Here is a 24,467-nt window from a genome sequence, read left to right on the forward strand (position 1 = left end):
TGACACTCATTTTTTGCTGTGACCCTAACACGTGACCCTAACACGTGACTCTAACACGTGACCCTAACACGTTTCCCTAACACGTGACCCTAACACATGTCCCTAACACGTGACCCTAACACATGTCCCTAACATGTGACCCTAACACGTGACTCTAACACGTGACCCTAACAGGTATAGTAAACGACTACCCACCACTAGTGGACCAGAAGGGCTGCTACACAGCTCAGATGGAGCACACTATTGTCCTCAGACCAACCTGCAAAGAGGTAATCTCCCGTGGAGAGGACTACTAGCTCCTTCATAATATTAACTGTTTACTGGAGAGGACTACTAGCGGAGTTACCGACGAGAGTAACTGGTAACTGGAGTCTCTTAAATGATACATCAGCCCGACTTTGTGCTCTGTTTTTTGTTTAGTTTTCCTCAATTTTAATATTTGAAATCATGGTTTTAGATAGAAGTGATTGTCGTAAAATTAAGATACATTCAGTGACCCTGATTAAGAGGCCGCGCTTTTTGAAATTTCGTTTTATAAGTTCCTTCAAAAGCTGGATTCACCTTAAAATTCAGGCTAAATGATTAATATCTACACTTTGATGACTGTAGTTGCAAGGAGATAATATGCACATAATTCACGATACATTTTGGAGTAACATCAGAAAGTTAGGAATGTCAGTTTTAGAGGTAGTACACAGAATTACTGTTACTAGAGGATTGTCGTTTGATACGTCATTACAATTGCTCCTTCATAATATTAACGTTTGATACGTCATTATAATAGCATATGTGTGGTCCTCTACAGTGGTGGAATTTCTTTTAAATTGTTAAACATGATTGCTTTTTAATTAACATTTTCATACTTATTTATTAACCTGATAACTTGAACGATGTTTTATTGTGAACTAACTAATAAATAAATTAAATAATTAGCAACTAACTAAGATGATGTAAAACACAATCGATTAATTTGATTTTTTGACACGTTGTCTATGTAAAATCGTACATAATATTTTTAAGTTCAAACTTTAACAGTGAAATCTTTGTAGCAGTGGATTAATTGTTATGGATAATGGCTGAAAAGGTAGTTCCGATTGATAACAGCCTCACTGATGTGTCGGGTAAGTTACTAGGTGTTACCAGGTACGGTGTTACCATGTGTTACTAGGTGTTACTAGGTGTTACTAGGCGTTACCAGGCGTTACCATGTGTTACTAGGTGTTACCATGACGTGTTACTATGCGTTACCACTTACCATGTGTTACCATGTGTTACCATGTGTTACTAAGTTTAATCACCATAACTTGCATTGAGCAGTTTGTGGTTTAAATGAATTTAGAAGAGCACAATAATTAATAATATTTGATTTTGCTTGTTTGCGCAACTCAGTGATCAAATAACTAATGTTGTTACAACGGACTTTCCTTTTTTCAGCGTCAGAGTTGCACACCTTACAGAACGCTATCAACAACGCTATCAAACCTGATGGAGTCCTCTTTGACGACCCACCTAACAAGAAGATGAAATTGTGAGTCTTTTTGTAACCACTATTCTGAAGTAGAAACAACTGCTAGTTACCATAGTAACAACCGTGAAGTGTCTCCCAAGTACATGAAAACAAAGCTGGACCAGACAAATTATTTACTATTCCGCTAAATTACTGTAAAATAAAGATTTTAAAACGTCTTCATCTCATTAAACCACGATATAAATTGCTGAGAGTCAGTTGTTCTGAGAGTCAGTTGTTCTGAAGCTGAGGGCAGTCCTTGTGCAGTTGTGCAGTAAACAAACCCTCTCTCACTGCAGTGACAAAAATTGCGCCCATCTTTAAACGCCTCCCCCACCAAGTAAACACTACTCATGTGCACACACGTCACGCCTCCCCCACCAAGTAAACATTACTCATGTGCACACACGTCACGCCTCCCCCACCAAGTATACATTACTCATGTGCACACACGTCACGCCTCCCCCACCAAGTATACATTACTCATGTGCACACACGTCACGCCTCCCCCACCAAGTATACATTACTCATGTGCACACACGTCACGCCTCCCCACCAAGTATACATTACTCATGTGCACACACGTCACGTCCGAACAAGCTTGGAACGTGCACGCTTCCTCCCCAGTTGCAAGACACGTGCAGGTGTCACAAGCTCTCCTGAATACCTCGCCTGGCTTGTAATCTATTGTACTCGCATCTAACCTTGCATGTAACTGGTGGTTCAGGGCAAGCCATAAGGGTACACGCTGCAACACCACTCTCCGTACACTCCCAACTGTTACAATCATTCCGTGCACTGTGGATATCGCCAGCCCAAGATGAAGGAATAGTTTCATCCTGGAGGGCAACGATATGGAGAACTGAACACTGGTCTTAACCAGTGTGTTCACAGTGTTCACCACTAGTCTCAGTAGCAAACTAGGCGTACTCGTCAGCAAATTTATAGACCTGCAATATATTCAGATTGTATTTCTAAACCTTACAGAAACACCTGATCTAATTCCACACCCCCCTCAGAAACACCTGATCTAATTCCACACCCCCCTTACAGAAACACCTGATCTAATTCCACACCCCCCTTACAGAAACACCTGATCTAATTCCACACCCCCCTTACAGAAACACCTGATCTAATTCCACACCCCCCTTACAGAAACACCTGATCTAATTCCACACCCCCCTTACAGAAACACCTGATCTAATTCCACACCCCCCTTACAGAAACACCTGATCTAATTCCACACCCCCCTTACAGAAACACCTGATCTAATTCCACACCCCCCTTACAGAAACACCTGATCTAATTCCACACCCCCCTTACAGAAACACCTGATCTAATTCCACACCCCCCTTACAGAAACACCTGATCTAATTCCACACCCCCCTTACAGAAACACCTGATCTAATTCCACACCCCCCTTACAGAAACACCTGATCTAATTCCACACCCCCCTTACAGAAACACCTGATCTAATTCCACACCCCCCTTACAGAAACACCTGATCTAATTCCACACCCCCCTCAGAAACACCTGATCTAATTCCACACCCCCCTTACAGAAACACCTGATCTAATTCCACACCCCCCTTACAGAAACACCTGATCTAATTCCACACCCCCCTTACAGAAACACCTGATCCCCTTACAGAAACACCTGATCTAATTCCACACCCCCCTCAGAAACACCTGATCTAATTCCACACCCCCCTTACAGAAACACCTGATCTAATTCCACACCCCCCTTACAGAAACACCTGATCTAATTCCACACCCCCCTTACAGAAACACCTGATCTAATTCCACACCCCCCTCAGAAACACCTGATCTAATTGCACACCCCCCTTACAGAAACACCTGATCTAATTCCACACCCCCCTCAGAAACACCTGATCTAATTCCACACCCCCCTTACAGAAACACCTGATCTAATTGCACACCCCCCCCCCTCAGAAACACCTGATCTAATTCCACACCCCCCCTCAGCTCCTCCAACGAAGATGACACTGACTCGCTCCTAGAGGGAGCTGACGGTAAACCCTCTGGTAAAGTATCTCACAATGCGATAGAGAAGAGGAGAAGAGACAAGATGAACATGTACATTGACGAGCTGGCAGCTATGGTACCCATGTGCTCCGTTGTTTCAAGGTTAGTCAAACGAGGGGATTTAGGGGCAATATACATGCTGGTTACCATGGTTACATGCTGAATTGCTGGATATATTGTCCTTTCTAGTAGTCAGGGTAAGTTGTGAGCTTGAGTCGTGCAGATAAAGAAATTCGCTTAATTTAATGCGCATGGCTCACACGACTTAGATATAAAATACACTGTGCACGCTGCACTGTGCACAGTGCACACCAATACTGTGCACACTGCACTGTGCACAGTGCACACCAATACTGTGCACACTGCACTGTGCACGGTGCACACCAATACTGTGCACACTGCACTGTGCACAGTGTACACCAATACTTTGTACAGTGCACACCAATACTGTGCACGCTGCACTGTGCACTGTGCACACCAATACTGTGCACTGTGCACGGTGCACACCAATACTGTACACACTGCACTGTGCACTGTGCACACCAATACTGTCCACAGTGCACACCAATGCAATACTGTGCACGCTGCACTGTGCACAGTGCACACCAATGCTATGCACGCTGCACTGTGCACAGTGCACACCAATACTGTGCACGCTGCATTGTGCACAGTGTACACCAATACTGTGCACGCTGCACTGTGCACACCAATTATACGGTAAGGAACATTTTTCTAGTAACCACGATGAACCAGATACCAATGTGGGATTGACCAAGGCAGGAATGTTGTCTTCCTCTTCTCCGAATCAGTTAGTCTAAATTGAAGATTTTAAAGTTCAAACATTAAAATTTCTGCCAAAATTGATCTGACAAAATACATAAATTCGGAGATTATTTTAGGGCCAAATAATTGCACAGCTTAATAAGCGCGCATAGTGTGAAACCTGAAGTTGAACTTGCCATTTGAACTTTGTTTCATTTGTTCTATAATTTGCTCCTTGACATCAAGTTGAGCACTGTAGTGCAGATAAAGGAGATAAATAAGATATAACCATATTACATAACTTTATATGCACGACTGGAGTAACACTGGTTAGAAATTTTAATTTAATTCATTAACTAATAGCTCAATAATCATTAATTAGTCCAATTTAAACTAAAAGGGTTGGTGACCACTCGTTACTATGGTAACTAGCACTCGTTCCTTCAGACGACCGGACAAGCTAACCATTCTGAAGATGGCTGTGAGACACCTCAAAGCGCTGAGATATGCTAATGGGGGAGGCCACAAGAACCAATTGAGACCTACCTTTCTTACTGTAAGTTATTTATATTATTATATACATATATAATATATTATGATGTTTCTTTTGAAGAAATCCAGTTTCACGAGTGCTCTACCCGGGAGGGGAGCATTGTACAATGAAAACAACGATTCTACAAACTCAAAGTTTCATGCAAATGCAATCATCAGTGTCAGAATAACTTACTAAATTACTAAATCCATATTTTCCTTACAAGCTCTTGAATTATATCCGTAATTGGATATAAAATAATATATTAATATTATATCATCTCTTTCGGGTGATTTCTTCTGAAACAAAAGTATTTTTTATAACTATCTTTTCAAAACATTGAGCAACTATTTCACTCAAAGAACTCATAAGCTTCTGTATAATACATCTAGAAAGAGTAATCAGAGATTGTATTTACTGTTTCTATCGTTGTAATAATGAAGCCAACAAACGTCAGCTAAAACCCACGTGTTACTTTTCAACGTGCGTGGTACTTAAATACGCGTTACTTTTATTTGTCGAGCTGGTAAAATTCGGCGTATTATCAAAGTTATTGTGCATTGTAATTTTACCTACTCCAACCTGGCGAGGAGCTACAGATTTACAATGAGTTGCAGAGAGAGAGAGAGAGAGAGAGAGAGAGAGAGAGAGAGAGAGAGAGAGAGAGAGAGAGAGAGAGAGAGAGAGAGAGAGAGAGAGAGAGAGAGAGAGAGAGAGAGAGAGAGAGAGAGAGAGAGAGAGAGAGAGAGAGAGAGAGAGAGAGAGAGAGAGAGAGAGAGAGAGAGAGAGAGAGAGAGAGAGAGAGAGAGAGAGAGAGAGAGAGAAAGGAGAGAGGGAGGGAGGGAGGGAGAGCATCTGACATAGTTCAGCTGTATGTACAGTGACTTTTGGCCCACCCTGTAGTTCAGCTGTATGTACGCGTCTGGTATTCTGATTAGCTGCCAGAATGTATGCATATTTGTAATAAGTGGCATAAGTTAAATTTATGAAGGAGTAAGTGGCATACACTGTGGAGAGTGTTGATGTAAATTTGTAATTATATGTGATATGCTGTAGAATGTATGATTTATATGTGCTGTGTATTATATGTAGATGTATGATTTTACAATCTCTTCTGAGATGCAAATTGCAAGCTTTGGATATTTTACAAGTATCTATATCTTGTAATCCTATGACATCTTGCAATCCGGAAATAACAAGCTACATTTTATAACGCCTCCACCTGGTACTGTAAAACCATTTATTTACCACGCTTAAATTTACCACGCCCAAATTTACCGCGAACTTTGGAACTTTGAAAGGTAAACCATGAACTATTAATTATTCTGCTACTCCCTTCCTATTAGTAACTCCCTGGTAACACTTGGTAACACCTGGTAACACCTGGTAACACTCAGGATGAAGAACTGAAGCACCTTATTCTAGAGGCTGAGGACGGGTTCTTGTTTATAGTTAGCTGTGAGAATCAGAGAATATTGTACGCAAGCAACAGTGTTAGTCACGTTCTCAATCACACCAAGGTTAGTGTGGTTTAACAGTGTTAGTCACGTGCTCAACCACAACTAGGTTAGTGTAGTTTAACAGTGTTAGTCACGTTCTCAACCACACCAAGGTTAGTGTTGTTTAACAGTGTTAGTCACGTGCTCAACCACACCAAGGTTAGTGCAGTGTGGTTTAACAGTGTTAGTCACGTGCTCAACCACAACTAGGTTAGTGTAGTTTAACAGTGTTAGTCACGTGCTCAACCACACCAAGGTTAGTGTGGTTTAACAGTGTTAGTCACGTGCTCAACCACAACTAGGTTAGTGTGGTTTAACAGTGTTAGTCACGTGCTCAACCACACCAAGGTTAGTGTGGTTTAACAGTGTTAGTCACGTTCTCAACCACACCAAGGTTAGTGTGGTTTAACAGTGTTAGTCGCGTGCTCAACCACACCTAGGTTAGTTTATTTTGTTCTATTCGTTACTTTTGTTTGTTACTTTTGTCCCCTTGGCTATTTTGTTGTTATCTTGCAATTTTAACCATAGAAAAATTGTTTAATTCACAAACTGATCTACTAATTACTAATTACTAAATTCTGTACCTATAACCCAATTAACAAACTAATTCCCATCAGGAGGACCTATGTGAGCTAGGGTTCCTGGATATCATACACCCGTGTGACCAGGAGTTGGTGAAGGAGCAGCTGCTGGTCACTGACTGTGACCACACTGCAGGGGAGAAGAAGAGTACTGCTGCAGACTTCAACATGGTCAGTGTGGGTACTGGATATTCCACGTGATATGTGATATAGATAGTGACGTCATAACTTATAGTTAGCGGTATGATGACGTCATGGTGACGTCATAACTTATAGTTAGCGGTATGATGACGTCATAGTGACGTCATAACTTACTAGTACTTACTTTAGAGTGCTAGGATTTCCAATTCCTCATTGTGGCAAACATTTTATGATTTGTTTTGCAATCAGCGGAGAAATGTTAAAGTGAATGGTATTATGATTTGTTTTGCAATCAGCGGAGAAATGTTAAAGTGAATGGTATTGTCCCTAGTTCTGGTTATACCGTCATTGTTTTGTAAGGTTTTGATATTCTACACTACTAGTGTACTACTAAACTATACATTATGATAGTTGACAGGGATACCCCTATATGTTGACAGCTTCACCTGTAGTAGTAGTAGTAGTAGTAGTTCACCTGTCATGCCACCAACGTATAAACTGCCACAAACTGCCACGTAATAAATAGCAATTACAGTGAGCAATCCTCTGAAATTACGGTCCGATCGATATTTATGCCTTTTCTATTTCTTCTTCTCCTGATGAATTCAGCACTAGGTGAACCTTTTTTGGTAAAAATTAATGCGATTGTCACACACGATAGATATAGGGAACCCAGAATTTAGTATTTGCGTCACGTCCCGTTTTTATAGCGTACTGTCCCCCGTACCAGCTTTATAGTACCAGCTTTATAGCCCCCCGGCCCCCTCCCCGTACCAGCTTTATCACAGACTATTAGTTCTGGGTCTTATATATCGACAGTTTCTCCATCTCTGTTTGAGGATGTTTGGGATTAAATAAATAACTAATGATTTCACAATATCCACCAGATATTGTTAGTAATTAATAATCAATTAATTTACAGTAACTAATCGATAATCAATAACACACTTTCTCTATCAGATTTCAGGGTCTCGTCGTTCTTTCTTCTGCCGTATGAGACACGGAAAACGAGGTCCTGACGGTCAAACAATTGAAGATAAGAAGAAGAACGCGACAGCTTATACAATAGTGCACGTGACTGGGTTAGTAGGGGGTTTCTGGGGTTATTTTAATATTTAATGGTAATCAGAACTACTAACTTAATATCAAATCATGATAACGAATAAGTGAATATACCAGCTAATTGTTCATATCGCAGGTATCTGAAGAACTGGGATGTTGATACTTTCTCCATGTCCGAGGATCTCATCAAATACAGGTTAGACTTTGGCTTTTACTCAAACTTTCAGAAAATCAATGAATTGCAGATTGATTAACCGAATTATATGAGCCAATTAATTAAGTTATTGAATTGTTTCAATTTTGACTAACCTATTTCCACTTCAGTGGTGATGAGTCTGAAGAGGAGCTAGGAGATTTTACCTGTTTGGTTGCTGTAGGGCGGGTTCTACAAGTCCCTGTCAAAAGCTTGAAACAACCGAACGTTTTTAATTGGAGGTGATTATTAGTAGATTGTTTCACGGAGATTTTTATAGATTTTTATAATTAATCGTTAATTAATCGTTAATTACAAGCTGTTAGCGGGTTTGTTCTCACAGAAAAAGAAATCATGCGTGAGATAATAATTTAAAATTAGTTGATTATCTGATTTATACCAGTCAAAGTATGTAAGTATGTAAGTATAAGCTTAAGTAGCTTAAGTGTGTAAAAGTTAATAAAGTAATGTTAAAAGGTAGCCCAGCTGAAGCAACAGCTAGTAAACCGCTCTTAATTTACTGAATCCATATAATTTAATTAAGTGATACATACTGTGTGTCAGGTTGCGTATCAAATACATTTTGTATCACTTAATTAATAAATTACTGTAAGATATTTCTTAACATAACTTTGTGTCCGAGTATACATCAGTGGCTTAGTATTATTGCGATTAGTTTGAAGTACATTGCACAAACAGTCCATAAATAATGCACAAACAGTCCATAAATAATGCACAAACAGTCCATAAATAATGCATAAATATTGCAAAAAGAGCGCATAACTGATTCATAAATTATGCTCAATCGTGGAGCCAAGTTGTGACTGTAGAAATTTAAACACAAAATTTGGCAAATATTACAAAACATGTTGACCGGGTTTTGGTAACTATGTTTTTAAGTTTCTACCCTCATTAGCTTTTAAATACTTAATAGTAATACAGCATAACATTAACTCTTGCCGTACAAGGATTACTATTGTGGGATAGATATAACATCAATTACAAACTTTGACAGGAATACAATTAACATAATATGTTAATGTTATGTATAATCATATTATGCAAATACCGCTCCGGCAGTAAAACTATAGCTCTATAGAGTGTAATGTTATCCGTTCTCTTTGCTTTGATGTGCAAATTGAAATTATACAGCTAATCCTGTATTATACAAGCTTGTACAAAAGTAACTGTAGAAACCACAGCAATCAGAGGAGTAATATTTCTAAACTTATTGTAGATTAGCTTACTTGTTGGGACAATAGTACCTCAAGGGCCAAAGCAATAAAATATGAATACACTTAATCAACACAAATTAAGTTAAACTTTGTCCGAGGTTTGCTCCATTAAAATAAGTTTTAAAATATCCCATAACAGCATGCTCTCTCCCCCCAGGTTGACGATGGATGACAAGTTTCTGTTTGTAGACCCCCGAACTACCGCCGTATTGGAGTACTTGCCACACGAGCTGATCGGAACTAGTATCTACAAGTTCTACCACCCTAGCGACCTGTCTAAACTGACTGATGTGAGTAATGCTGTCATTAGTTAATTAGGTAATTAGTTGGTGGTCGTGATGGTGTGTTTTAACTGAAACTACAAGGAAATATTATTACCTTACTCGGGAATATTATGACTGGGATAAAGTGGTGGGTTTTGGAAAATTCCGCCATATTTTTCCCGGTCATTAATTTTCCCAGTCATAAATTAACCCGCTATAATGTTCCCGAGTAAGGTAAACTAATAGTAATACATTTTGATGCTTGGTGGGTTTTGGAAAATTCCGCCATATTTTTCCCGGTCATTAATTTTCCCAGTCATAAATTAACCCGCTATAATATTCCCGAGTAAGGTATTAGACTTTCAAAAATCATTATTTGAGATTTTTGTTATATCTTTTAGAACGTTGTGAGAAATGGACATGCTGGAATAATCATATGATTTGAAAATAGTGCTCTGCCAGGACACAATCGTCGGGACAAAAATATTATATGTATCCTAAATGAAACACAAGGAAATTATTTTGTGCATAGAATTTATCCTCCAATGTACAATTATCCTGTACCTAAAACGTAATGAACCTTTACGGTATCTGACATTAATATTTGCGCATGTTCCTTCTGTAAAGTCGGAACTTCTTTGACTGTTAACATTATTTCAAGTTTTAACTTCATTAGTGTGACTAATTGATTGCTAAATTTTGTAGTGGCCTATGACGTGTTGCGTGTCTTTAAAAGTTAAATTAAATAACCTTTTAAACAAACGTGGGATATCGACCAATTTATCTTGATTCAGTTTTAGAACAAAGATAAACATCAAAGCAAATTCCATGTAACCTAAGTGAAACACAAGAAAATATTCTTTTAATACATGTATGTATCGTTCTTCAATAAACAAGTTTTACAAGTGTTGAACAATTCTTACAAGTGTTGTTTACAATCTTTACCAAGTCCCCTCTGTTGGGACTTTTCAACACTAGGAAAGAAAACCATTATATAATAGTAGGGTGTTGCCTTTTCCCAGCTATTTGTAGCCTTGCTTGACGTCTTATTTTACAGTTTAATTAGTGGAATTTAAACCATTACAGATCGTCTGCTCTTAACTTGATGGTAAACTAACCGTGTTCTGAGTCCAAGCTTTAGTAGTAGATTAATTTTAAAGTAGAACTTATCAATTCAGTGTGGATTTTAACACTGGGTGTATAGTAACCATGGTAACTATGGTAACTAGTAGTGTAACCATGGTAACAAGTGTTTTTGAAAGTAAAATTAAATAACCTTAAACGTGGGATCTCGACCAATTTATCTTGATTCAGTTTTAAACAAAGATAAACATCAAAACAAATTCCATGTAACCTAAGTGAAACACAAGAAAATTTTCTTTTAATGTGTATGTATCGTTCTTCGATGGACACCCTAAACTTGAACAATTCTTAAAACACACAAATATTGTTTTAAAATCTTTACCCAAGTCCCATCAATTGGGACTTTTCGACACTAGGAAAGAAGACCATTATATAATAGTAGGGTGTTGCCTTGCCCCAGCTATTTGTAGCCTTGCTTGATGTCTTATTTTGCAGTTTAATTAGTGGAATTGAAACCATTACAGATCGTCTGCTCTTAACTTGATGGTAAACTAACCGTGTTCGGACTCCAAGCTTTAGTAGTAGATTAATTTTAAAGTAGAACTTATCAATTCAGTGTGGAGTTTAACACTGGGTGTATAGTAACCATGGTAACACTACTAGTTACCATAGTAATTCAGTGTGGATGTTAAAACTGGGTGTATAGTAACCATGGTAACACTACTAGTTACCATAGTAATTCAGTGTGGATGTTAAAACTGGGTGTATAGTAACCATGGTAACACTACTAGTTACCATAGTAATTCAGTGTGGATGTTAACACTGGGTGTATAGTAACCATGGTAACACTACTAGTTACCATAGTAATTCAGTGTGGATGTTAAAACTGGGTGTATAGTAACCATTTTTTTGTTGGGGACCGGCCCGAAGTACCAGCCAATGTTTACTCAAAAAATAATATATATAATAAGTGTTATCAATTCAAACTCAAAACTCATACAAGATTAGATCTCATTAAAACGAATAAAATGTATATAATAGAGCTTGTCGAAACAAAACATAGCTGAGCACATATAAAGTTGCCTTTAGTTGAAATTATCATATTAATATGCTTTTAGAGTTGTTAGAGTGGAAACAGGCGCATAGCTACTGCTAGCTAGCTATTCCAAAATTTTTAAAAATTTAACGACTGTTATCAGTCGCATAGCGTCATGCCGTTTTTGCTGGCGAATTGATGGCAGTGTAACTGAGATGGTATGCAGTGAAATTGATTCTGTGATGGCGTGCTTATGGGACAGAGTTATTATTAGCATTACGGTTGATGTTGCGCTCTGATTTCCTTAGTCCCGTTATATTGTATAACATAAAGTTAGGCCATTCGTCTGCAATGCCCTCGTTTTGTTGATCAATGAGCATGTTTTTTATGCACCTTTTGTAGATGTTAAGGTTGAATAGACTTGGCAAGGAAGTTGCTGCGACACTATATCTGTTTTTTGCTAATAGTGGACCTTTGTAGAATACTGAATTATTGTAAGGGTGTTTACCGTATTCATCTGACCATAAAGTTGTAAGACTCGAATCCGGATCGGCGACGTTAAATATTGGTGCACTGTTAGGTATTGTTTTCTTTATAGAGGGAGGCACTAGACTTGGGAAGTTTTTTAGCTTATGTATAAAAACTAATGCGTTCTTCACGATGATACTTTGAACTGTCAATATTTTGTGTACATAGAAACCAGACTTGGTACTTGCTGGTGGTGTACCATCTTTGTACCAGTAATTAACAAAACCTGGTAGTATTGCTCTAAGACCCATTTTCTGTTTAACAAATAGTGTTTCTATATGGGATTTGGCAGCAAAACCCCAGACGAGGGAGCAGTAATTAAGGTGAGACTGCACAAAGCTGTGATATATTTGTAAACGTGCTTCCAGAGGCAAATATTTTTTAAGTTTGTACATGACTCCAATGTATCTGGCCATTTTCATTTTCATGGCAGAAATATGTTGCGACCAGTTCAGTTTGTTATCTATTATAACACCTAAGAAACGGGCTTCTGTTTTTCTTTCGATTGTGACACCAGAAATTACTACATCGCGATAAATGAGGTTTCTTTGCCGAGAAAAGATCATATAATTCGTTTTTTTTAAGATTTAGAGCTAATCCGTTGTTATCTACCCATTTAACTAAGACATCGCTAAGAATTTTGAGCTTATCATAAACCTCGTTTATATTTTCTCCTGTTAGGAAAATGTTTGCATCATCTGCGTACATGATGAAATTAGCTATTTCTGATATTTGAGGAAGATCGTTTATGTAGATTATAAAAAGGAGAGGTCCCAAAATTGAACCTTGGGGTACACCGTAAATAATTGGATTGGCTGAGGATTCAGAGGATCCAATTGATACAAACTGGTTTCTGTTCATAAGATATGATTTAAACCAGTTTAAAGTTAGACCTCTTATGCCATAGTGCTCGAGCTTATTCAGGAGTATGGAGTGATCCACAAGGTCAAAGGCTTTGCTAAAGTCAATCAAGAGGAGCAAAGTAACTTGCTTTTTAGACATTGAATTGAGGATTCTGTCTTTAGCATTAAGAAGTGCATGTTCACAAGACCTACCTGGGCGGAAGCCGTATTGATTTTCACAAAGTATATTGTAGGTATCCAAGAAATTTATGACTCGATTGTGCATAAGCTTTTCGTAGACTTTTGAGAAAGTGGCAAGTAGAGATATCGGTCTGTAATTTTTGATGTCAGTTTTAGATCCACCTTTATGTACAGGAACTACTTTTGCCGTTTTCAAGGCTTGGGGAAAGACCCCTTGTTCGAACGAGCTGTTAACAACGTGGGCCAATACAGTGGTAAAATTATGACAGCTGTTGGCAATTTTGAGTGGTTGGATTTTGGTGTCAAGAGTAGCTTTATTCTTAAATAGGTTAATAACGTCTTGAACTTCGGTAGTTGTGACTGGTTTTATGTAGATACTATTTGGAGAAGGGTTACGTAGTGTCCCCTGGGCCCCACCAGGATCGAAAGTGGTCCTACTACTAATTTCAGATTTAATTTTTGGAGCGATGTTTGAGAAGTGATCATTAAATTTTTCTGCTACTGCTGCCGGAGTGCTGACTTGTCCGTTTTCGTCCGACAGTTTTATCGATGTAGGTTTGGCTGGTTTCCTATTCAGAAGTCCGTTAATCATCTGCCACTGCTTCTTAGAATTATCTTTGTGTTGTTCAAAGAATTTTTTGTAGTGTATGTTTTTGGCTTTGTCAACGTGTTTGGTGCAAAACTTTTTCAAACGGTCATATTTTAGCTGGTTCCTATCAACTGGTTCCTTAACAAAATCATGATATGCCTGATTTTTACGTTCTATACCATGGTAACACTACTAGTTACCATAGTAATTCAGTGTGGATGTTAACACTGGGTGTATAGTAACCATGGTAACACTACTAGTTACCATAGTAATTCAGTGTGGATGTTAACACTGGGTGTATAGTAACCATGGTAACTATGGTAACTAGTAGTGTAACCATGGTAACAAGTGTATTTCAGGCTCATCAGAAAGTAAAGTCAGGAGACTGTAAAGTAATGTACAGGTTCAGAACCAAATCAGGGAGATGGGTGTGGCTTCATGGCAGTTTCCAGGTACACAGAGTGTTATCTAAATTATCATTAGTTTATTTCCAGGTACACAGAGTGTTATCTAAATTATCATTAGTTTATTTTTAGGCAACACGTTTTGTATCTATATTATACGAGTGTGAAATTATGTGCATCTAATATAATATTTTCAGAACAAATTAATACACTTTTAGTTCGTTCTCATAATACGGTTCTTACTTTTCCAAGGGATTCAACAATCCATTCTCTGGTCAACTCCAGTACATCATCTGCAACAACATTGCTGTGCTGGATAATAACGAGCTGGATGAAAAAGGTGGGTGTTTTTCCTGTTTATTTATCATTACAGTAACCACAGTGACTGCTGCATTTTAGTTTTCATAATAAATCCGACTGTTCGATATTCGGTGATGTTATATTATTGCTAATATCACTCCTGCACATTTCAGGTCGCACTGAGGCGGGTTTGAGCAAGGTGGAACTAAGCAAACCAAAGTTGAGTACAGACATTGGTCACATGATAACTTCGTCACAGATAGTACAGGTGAGTTAATTAGGGCACGTGATCACTAACTTGGTCACATGGTCATTGGTCACTAACTGAGTCACTTACTCAAGCATTGCAGCATTACCAAGGCGACTGTAAACAAAATACTTATTGTCAAAATCTTTATTTTTAACTTTAGTTCAAGTTACATTAATATAATATATTTAAATCATATGATATTGTTATTATCTTAACAGTTACAATTGTAACTTAAGATTTTAAATTCGTATTCCTTACTTGGTCACGTGGTCACTCCATCAAACACGTGTTGTAAACCATAGAGCACATTTTCAAGTGTTTCCAAAATTCCACATTATGTAATTGTAAATTGTAAGATATGTAAACTTTTGTAAACTATGTAAAATTTAAGGTATTTAAACTATGTTAAACTGAATAAAAAGTAAAATATGTAAATTATGTAAAATGTAAGGTATTTAAACTATGTTAAACTAAATAAAAAGTAAAGCGTGTAAACTATGTAAGGTATTTAAACTATGTTAAACTAAATAAAAAGTAAAGTATGTGAACTATGTAAAAGCTAAACTCCCTCTCTTCACCAGCACACAACCCAAGCAGACCCAACCCAACAACAAGCTCCCCAACACGGCCTGCCCCAACCTATGGACAGTTCCCGCTCCTCCCATCCCCAGAGTATTCTGGACAACATCCCGGACTCTCAGACCCTCCACCCAGGCATGGCTGACATTAACAGACCCACTAATATTGCAGTTGTTACTCCTAATGTTGAACTTTGCAGCTCCGGGTTAGTGACATTTGTTTATTTTTTATGATGAAATTGTATATTTATAATTATATTATTATAAAAACTAGCATTATTATTGTTTTTTAATGACTGATGAATGATTCAGACGATTCATCAGATGAATCGTCTGTCTACCTACATTGGCTCATACCAACTATCAGTTTCTTATATTTATAAACATTGAATTATCATGTTAACACGGATGATGTGATCACGTGATTTAACACGTGACTTCACTCAGAAGATTACAGACAAAGCTACACCTGGACCCCATTACCCGGATGGAAGTAGATACTCCCTTCACAATCCCACCCCAGCATTCCCAACCTCAGCAACTCTCCCAGCCTCAACCACAACACTTACAAGTTCAGCCACCCCAACAACAACACTCTCAGCATTCTCAGCAGATACAGCAACAACAACAGCAGCAGGTGCAGCAGCCTCAGGTGCAGCAGCAACAGCAGCAGCCGCAGCAATCACAACAGAATAGGTAAGTTTGGTGTTTCAACCTGAGGAAAAGGTCAAATAATCAAAATGTTGAACTTTGGTTCGTAATATTTGCTCTGACGTTGATTTTATGACGTCATCAATGTTGTGACGTCATCACCCACCAGGTTCCGAACTCAGCAGACAGTCCAACACCAGCCCCAACACCACCAGTACAACATACAACAGATACAACAAGACCCGTATACCTCCGATATGCAGGGTATGCCAAATATGCGATATTTCCAGTAATGTATAGTATTAGAACTATGTATAGTACGGGTGTATGCCTCCCATAAAAAAGCGCCTCCCAGAATGTATATGTTTACTTTTTGACTTCTGATTTCTGCATCAAATACTTATTGCTTCTGATTATCACTTCATATTACTCGAAAATGTTCATTACGTTCTTCCCGAAAGGTTTAAAAAGTGTAATTCATTACATGTGCGCACAATTCAACCCAAGATAGTGTCTCCATAAAATATATTGTGTACAAGATAGTGTCTCCAATATATTGTGTACAAGATAGTGTCTCCAATATATTGTGTACAAGATAGTGTCTCCAATATATTGTGTACAAGATAGTGTCTCCATAAAATATATTGTGAACAAGATAGTGTCTCCAATATATTGTGTACAAGATAGTGTCTCCAATATATTGTGTACAAGATAGTGTCTCCAAATTCCAATATATTGTGTACAAGATAGTGTCTCCAATATATTGTGTACAAGATAGTGTCTCCAATATATTGTGTACAAGATAGTGTCTCCAATATATTGTGTACAAGATAGTGTCTCCATAAAATATATTGTGTACAAGATAGTGTCTCCAATATATTGTGTACAAGATAGTGTCTCCAATATATTGTGTACAAGATAGTGTCTCCAATATATTGTGTACAAGATAGTGTCTCCAATATATTGTGTACAAGATAGTGTCTCCATAAAATATATTGTGTACAAGATAGTGTCTCCAATATATTGTGTACAAGATAGTGTCTCCAATATATTGTGTACAAGATAGTGTCTCCAATATATTGTGTACAAGATAGTGTCTCCAATATATTGTGTACAAGATAGTGTCTCCAATATATTGTGTACAAGATAGTGTCTCCCATATATTGTGTACAAGATAGTGTCTCCAATATATTGTGTACAAGATAGATTTATTAAATTACTTTTCAACACCCGCGACGGTAAGCTGTTAAATGTGTCAATTCCTTAATTGGCGAGGAAAGGAAACTCCGTTTTTGACACGATGTAGCGGTTCTATCGCATCTCATTGGCTGGATGGAGTGTTAGCTGTGAAATTGTGTGGAAGCGAGGGTCTCCCTTTTAAGCTGTTGAAACGTCAATTAAATTTCATTTTCCAGCTAGTTTAGCCAACAATAAACAAATTTGTAATTTTAACTTACCAAGGGAATGGGGTAACCGCCCCGGTTTTTCAACGAACTCCATACAAAAATTCTCGGAGAAGCATTTTATTATGCTATGTGAACTTCATAGGCTTCACTTTCAGGCACCAAGGAGCTCATTTATAAGTCTCACGGACCTTCCAATTTAACCTCATATCATTTAAACCACGGCACTGACGATAAAAGCCTATTTCCTAAACATAACATTCCTTTCAGGACAATTCAACCTTGTCCAAGGAATGCAGCAGCAACCCTACTCCTCCGCTCAACATCTCAACATTGCTGAGATTGGAACTCTAAAGACGGAGACTAAAAGTAGAATGCTAACTCCAACTAGCTCCTCCCACAATTCCCTTGTACCTGGCCCTGGTCCGATATTTTACAGTATATTTCCCGCATTTTACACGTTTTTGTTCATTTTTTGACGAATTGCCCGAATAAAATTCCTGTTGAAGTTCGTTATTAACTTATTCTCTTAACAGGCGTGGCTGGAATGTTGAACTTGCAGCATCAGCAAACTCAACAACAGCAGCAGCAGCAGCCTCAACAACAACAACAACAACAGCAGCAACAACAGCAGCAGCAGCAGCAACAACAACAACAACAACAGCAACAACAACAACAACAACAACAGCAACAGCAACAGCCCCAACAACAGCAACAGCTCAGCAACCCTCAGCAATACAACCCCCAAACACCCCAACAAGTAAAACAACTCGCATATCTTCCTCAGGTGGGTGTAATATCGTATGCCCATCATTTAAATAGACTTGACTACTAGTGGGGAGCTATGTTTGTTTTGACACGTGACAGTTATTACCCGATGCTGATTGGCTAATCGCTATCATGTGTCAGGAGCAATAAAACTTACTACCTCCACACTGTAGTAAGTTTTATTATATGCTATTATTTAACGCTTTAAATCAAAGATAAGAAAATACTGTGTAGAGTATTTTCTTCTTCTTGATTAAGAGTGCTTGTAATTTTGAACCAAATTAATTATTTATCAATTTATTAAAGGACTCATTTCAGCTACCGAACGTGCACAACATCCGCACGAAGGAGCAATACGAACAAGCGAGGCTGTACAACGAACGAGAACGCCAACTACTGCAGGAGTATGAGCAGTATTTGAAGAAAACGAAGTGGGATAATTGAGAGTTAATCACTTAATTGAGTGACAATTAGTGAGATTATGATTGATCTCTGTTGGTTGTTGCTGTCACATTACAAATTTCCGCTCTGACTGTCAAGATGATTAAAAGGACCCAATTAAGGACAATCGGTAAAGACCAAAATCAGCTTCTCTGTTATACACACATATTTTAGGCAATATTGCGATGACCTGTGTTTGATTTACTGAAACATTCTTACAGACTTAAATCTTACAGCATAGTTTACTGAAAAGTACATGGACCGACTGGAAATTGTACTTACAAATCTATTATGTTACATACTGCTACTAGTAATTATATCATTATGTAATATAATCTCAATAGTTAATAATCATCGCACACTTATAACACTACTAATACTTATAACACAGATTAATTTTGCTGCCTATATTTATAAAGGAATACGCATGGTAACTTTACAGAGTGGACCAGAAGTGACTTAACATATTACAGTAAATTCTGGTCTAACCCTGCTCCCATATGTAATATGTATGCATGGTCTACATATGGCATTGCTTGGAATAACATTTAAATTTTAGTTGTGATTTTCAAGATAATTTTAAAACTGTTTTTGTGGCTGTTTCTGTCTCTTGCCTTGTTATTTTTGTACAAGCTTGTTGTCCAAGCGTTCTGACGATACTGTAACACTACTGTAACACTACTGTAACAGGGTAGCACCCTGTAACACTACTGTATCACTATAACGAAAAAAAGTTCACTTGCGTGTCAAATGTCAAGTTGACCGACTTTAAGTTTAAAACCTCGGATACCACTCTCAAGGACGTTGTGTAAACTTAATTACATTACAATGAATGTATAACATTGCAATGAGAAGACACGTGTGTGTGACCACGTGACTATGAGAAGACACGTGTGTGTGACCACGTGACTATGAGAAGACACGTGTGTGACCACGTGACTATGAGAAGACACGTGTGTGTGACCACGTGACTATGAGAAGACACGTGTGTGTGACCACGTGACTATGAGAAGACACGTGTGTGACCACGTGACTATGAGAAGACACGTGTGTGACCACGTGACTATGAGAAGACACGTGTGTGTGACCACGTGACTATTCATTGCAATGTTATTGCGTTGTAATGTTGTTATGTTATTGCGTTGTAATGTAATGTATTGGGGTTTATGCACCTTGTTATTTCTATGTGGGAGACATTACACACAGCTTTCAATTACACACCGCCTAGCTTTATGTTTGGGATGGTCCACATATTATTACGTAAGCCAGAATGGGGGGAAGCTTAGTGTTATTATTATAAAAGTGGATTATGGAATGAAAGGCCGGGAGGGGGTATAAAATTGCAAAATCTAACTACGAAATATGTGAACTATCCCAACTATAACAGAGGCCAGCTTCAAATAGTTTCATTATACGTAAAACACAGTGTTAAAATATATGGTTTAGATTTGGGGTAGATTCTGTTTTGATACAGGTAAATGAAATATTTTCATACTATTCTGCATACTTAAATGATTCGCAATCTGTAAATGATTCACAGTCAATTATATTACATACTGTAAGACGTGTAGAAAGTGATAGCTATTCGAGAAGAACGATATTATAACGTGTTTTAAACATAGAATGTAAAGAATTTTAAAAGGTTGATAATTTATTGCTACTGTTAGATTTTATCCAAACATGATGAGCAGTGACTGCTCATTGAGCACGCGTGTCTCTTTTGGCAGTGCCGACTGATTTTGTAAAATATTTATAGATTATGATATCGAATGATTGAATCTCAAGAAGGGTTTATTCAACGAGAAGATAATTCTTAATCATATTCTCTCTTATCTCACATGAAAGGCGTAATTTTCAGCTTCCTATTTTCAGCTTCCTATTCTGGCAAGCAGCCAGCTTAAGTTACGCTAATCACTCCGATTGGTCATGTTTCGGTGAAATTAATGTATTTTTAAGGATTTATGTGTACCAAGGAACGGTAATTCTATGTACATTCGAGAGTATTTCTGTATTTAGGTAAATCTTATTGATTGTTCTCTGCATTTACATTCCTTATATATAACAACTTGACAATTAAGCTTTGAAATATGGATAGGTGGTACCTACTACCTGTAAACCTAACTGTAAACCCTGCTCCAGCTGATTAACATATCCCGGTTTGATGCATGAAGATATTTCTATGTTATGGTTATGTAGCCGATCCTCTTAAACGTTTTAATTTCACTGAAACTGCTGTTTGCCATTTGCATTCTGCGATGTACAAATCATAGAAAATCGTGGAAGGATCTTCCTATAAGCTTATTACTAGCAAAATATTTGTGTGAAAAGCTTTATTAATTTCGCGCGACTATAAGACGCGCAGTACGTACGTACAATATAATATCAATGATTGGTGACTATTTAAAATTGTAAATGTGTGCGTGGTGATTCACCATCACTAAACTTTATTAAACCTAGTATAATTGTTGATAGAGTGGCACTGAAAAAATGGTATTTGATAGTTAAAATAGAGTTCAATACAACAAAAGTCCTTTGATCTGTAAACTGAAAAAGTTCTATAAATGCTAACATGGATACCTCTCGTTTAGTGAATAGAAGCAAGATAAGAAGGCGATCCCGATTATTTCCAGTCGGGAATTCCCGAAACTTGAGAATGAGTGCCATTTGCTGTCGGGATTCCCGAATTCTGAAATCCCGGGATTGAATATTTTGATCGGGATTGACAATTGACTTAGCTTTAATTGACGATGTCAATTCATCGAAGCTCGGCGAGGCACAGTAGCGCATTTCGCCGATCTAGCGGCGTTGCATAATTTAGTGCGCGGCACATTCACATAGCCATGTGTATACGCGTATTTGTCATACGTTGTATGACCCGCCGCGCACGAGTGCGCGGCTCCCCCTGTATCGTCGAAACACTACACACTATAGTGAAGCGATTCACCTAACCATGTGCTTTCGCGCCACTTCGGGCGCGCTTGTTTCACAAGTCAAGAAAAGCACCTATCCACGAACCCCGATGGGAAGGTTCGTGCGCGCGTGCGCAGTGCTGACAACAGCGTCTATGTAGCGCAGGTAGTCCTGGCACTTCTCCCTCCAGTATGCAGTAACCACTTTTCAGGTTTCTATAGTGCATAGTGACCGTGTATAGGGGTTAATTAGGTATAAACTACAATACAGCTGTACTTACACCTACATTCACAAGCATGCAAGCTCACTTGGTCCAATCAGCGGGAAACGGAGGCCAAGGTCTGTTGACGTCATAGTCACGTGACCTCATAGGCTCATAATCACGTGACCTCAGACCCAATCAATGATCAATTAGGTTCGGGCATGGTCAGCTCCCTGTCACCCGATCTGGAGGTGACGTACGACACCTCGTTTACGCAATCAATGTCTGAAAGGCTACACACGTTGCATATGAGGACAAAAGCGCGGGAAATTTTGGCACCACTGTACAGTGGTGCCAAAATCGTTGGGTGGGTTCATGGCTAGAGCCCTTTTTACCGCCGTGAGGCGGGCGCGCGCTACTGCAAGCGCAAGGGCTCTGGATAGAGCAAGTGAAGCGACGGTGGGGGTCACCACGTGATACAAACGCGTACTGCGTGACGCGCTTGTTTCACGGTCGCGCGCTACTGCAAGTGAGAGGGCTCTGGTTAGAGCAACGCGGCACAATAACGCATCGCGCTACAAACTTCACATAGCCATGTGCCTACGCGTACTGCGTGACGCGCTACTGCAAGCGAGAGGGCTCTGGTTAGAGCAACTACAAACTTAACTTCACTACTCCCTTTGTTTCAAAATTATTCCACTGCCTCATATATGCTCATAAACATTAAACGTCGGTTCAGGTATTTGCCTTTTACTGGCATTTCATTTACATAATCTAACCATGTACTATACTTTCGCGCCGCTACTGCAAAGGTAAATTGGTAAAGCAAAGCGTGTCACGTGAAATATAAAATTAAACATGAACAGTTATGTGCTCATTAGAGTCTTAGCTTCTTTTTATATTTATAGGTTAATTAACGATGTCTACTCTTCCAGATCGTTGCGTTGTAAAGGAACAATCTAGTCAGCTTCGATTCGAAGCAAAAATGCTAGTTTGCGCGGCGCGTCAAAGCGGCGAAGTCCTCCAACTTTTAACGCGCGCGCGCCTCGTGTCAATAACATTTTTCTCTGAATGTTATAGTTTCAGGATTTTCACAACAAATGAATTTGTACATACTATTGACTATCGCATAATATGATGTAACAGTTTTAATAAATAATATATAATATAATACACGTTAAAAAGTTATGTGTCTAGTATTTGTATTGTGTTTTTTATTATTAAGTTCGATTGAAATATTTGCTCAAAACACTACTACATGTTGTAAAACAAATATTTACAAAACAAAACGACGGGCACACAGAAAAGAGAAGGACGATTGAAGTTAATGGTTATCTGATTATTAAGTAAAGTAAAGTATTAGAATCCAGGTTGTGTATATAAGGTTGCTCTATCCAGAGCCCTTGCGCTTGCAGTAGCGCGCGCCCGCCTCACGGCTTGTGAAACAAGCGCGCCCGCAGTGGCGCGAAAGCACATGGTTAGGTGAATATATAGGGTATAAAATGAATGAAAGGCATTAGTTTGGTCAAATCAAACGGAACATATGCTATCAGACTTTCAACTGACTAAGGCAGGGTTAAAACAGTTTTAACGCTAGCAAACATTTGATTTTTGTTTCGGCGACTGAATCGTTGATGGGCCGGCAAATATTTGTTGTCGAGTAGTGTTGAATATTCATATTAACATGATTATTGATTTAATTTAGGAATTGTATATAAATATCTTTGACCAAGTTTAATTGTTAATGAGAATGCACCCCAGCACTGGGCGCGCGCGGCGGCTTTGATGTTAGCGGCTACAAGCTTGAAGCTAGGCAGCTGCAGAAAAATACCGCGCGCGTTCAGCGTAGGGCTTTTCGTTTTTGATTTTACAAATGACAAAGCAACTTTTAATGATTATTAATGGAATTATCGGATATTTATAATTCAATATGTATTGATTCTTCTGTGGAAAATAAAAATTGTATTTTACTTTTAAAAAAACGATCCCCTTTTACATAGTTCCACTAAAATGATAATTTAAGATTAAATATGTATACTGTGTAGTGATAGGTAAATGACAAGATTGTAAAGGTTGTGTAATTTATTTTGAAAACTGGCCACGGGCCTAAATATTACATATCAATCAATTACAACTCATTAACATTACCAATATTAAAAACTGTCCAAAATATCTAAGAAAGTATTCTCTAGCCAAAGGGCTCAATATCTAAATCTAAATTTTCAATATTGTCTGGTTTATATCGCAACTTGGGCCCTCTGTCCCCCCTTATCGAAATAACTGTTGTCTTTAATACCTCAAAGTTGTGTAAAATACAGTGCTATGTACTGGGCCGGACTGAGAGCAGCTGAACTCATCTCTTATCACCCAATCTAAATATAAATACCTTAATAGCTCAACCTTAATATAGGGATGTAATGTAATGAGTTAGTACCCATCCACAAAACTAAATAAAGAAATG

General features: G+C 38.3%; 2 protein-coding genes across 5 annotated transcripts in view; both read left to right on the forward strand.

Annotated features, from left to right (window-relative positions):
- The window catches only part of LOC134814338 (methionine aminopeptidase 2-like), a 53,934-nt gene extending 53,046 nt beyond the window's left edge, over positions 1 to 888 (forward strand). Inside the window, exon 12 of the mRNA XM_063822436.1 lies at positions 175 to 888. Coding sequence (XP_063678506.1) covers positions 175 to 296 — 122 coding nt within the window. The 3' untranslated portion in view covers positions 297 to 888. The remainder of the gene's footprint in view (positions 1 to 174) is intronic.
- A 155-nt stretch (positions 889 to 1,043) lies between these two features.
- On the forward strand, positions 1,044 to 19,620 carry LOC134814337 (basic helix-loop-helix ARNT-like protein 2). Of its 4 annotated transcripts, none has more exons than XM_063822432.1 (19): positions 1,044 to 1,121; positions 1,435 to 1,528; positions 3,493 to 3,654; positions 4,762 to 4,870; positions 6,244 to 6,366; positions 6,963 to 7,097; positions 8,028 to 8,149; positions 8,266 to 8,325; positions 8,454 to 8,564; positions 9,715 to 9,847; positions 14,459 to 14,551; positions 14,756 to 14,843; positions 14,977 to 15,071; positions 15,635 to 15,837; positions 16,079 to 16,327; positions 16,452 to 16,546; positions 17,956 to 18,108; positions 18,222 to 18,472; positions 18,772 to 19,620. In XM_063822432.1, the coding sequence occupies exons 1-19, from the start codon at positions 1,073 to 1,075 to the stop codon at positions 18,895 to 18,897; spliced, it is 2,451 nt and encodes an 816-aa protein (XP_063678502.1). In that variant the 5' UTR covers positions 1,044 to 1,072; the 3' UTR covers positions 18,898 to 19,620. The 4 variants fall into 4 exon arrangements, with proteins under 4 accessions (XP_063678502.1, XP_063678504.1, XP_063678503.1 ...); XM_063822434.1 differs by having other exon boundaries at positions 18,222 to 18,445; XM_063822433.1 differs by having other exon boundaries at positions 16,082 to 16,327; positions 18,772 to 19,609.
- The last annotated feature ends 4,847 nt before the right edge of the window (positions 19,621 to 24,467 follow it).

Source organism: Bolinopsis microptera, chromosome 4, assembly GCF_026151205.1.
Source record: "Bolinopsis microptera isolate Bmic1 chromosome 4, MBARI_Bmic_1.0, whole genome shotgun sequence".
In the NCBI taxonomy this organism is placed as follows: domain Eukaryota; kingdom Metazoa; phylum Ctenophora; class Tentaculata; order Lobata; family Bolinopsidae; genus Bolinopsis; species Bolinopsis microptera.

Coding starts and splice junctions, on each gene's coding strand:
- LOC134814337 (XM_063822432.1), top strand. CDS start 1,073: ATGGCTGAAAAGGTAGTTCCGATTGATAACAGCCTCACTGATGTGTCG. Junction 4,871..6,243: donor TGAGACCTACCTTTCTTACT/GTAAGTTATTTA, acceptor GGTAACACTCAG/GATGAAGAACTGAAGCACCT. Junction 18,109..18,221: donor TTCCCTTGTACCTGGCCCTG/GTCCGATATTTT, acceptor TTCTCTTAACAG/GCGTGGCTGGAATGTTGAAC.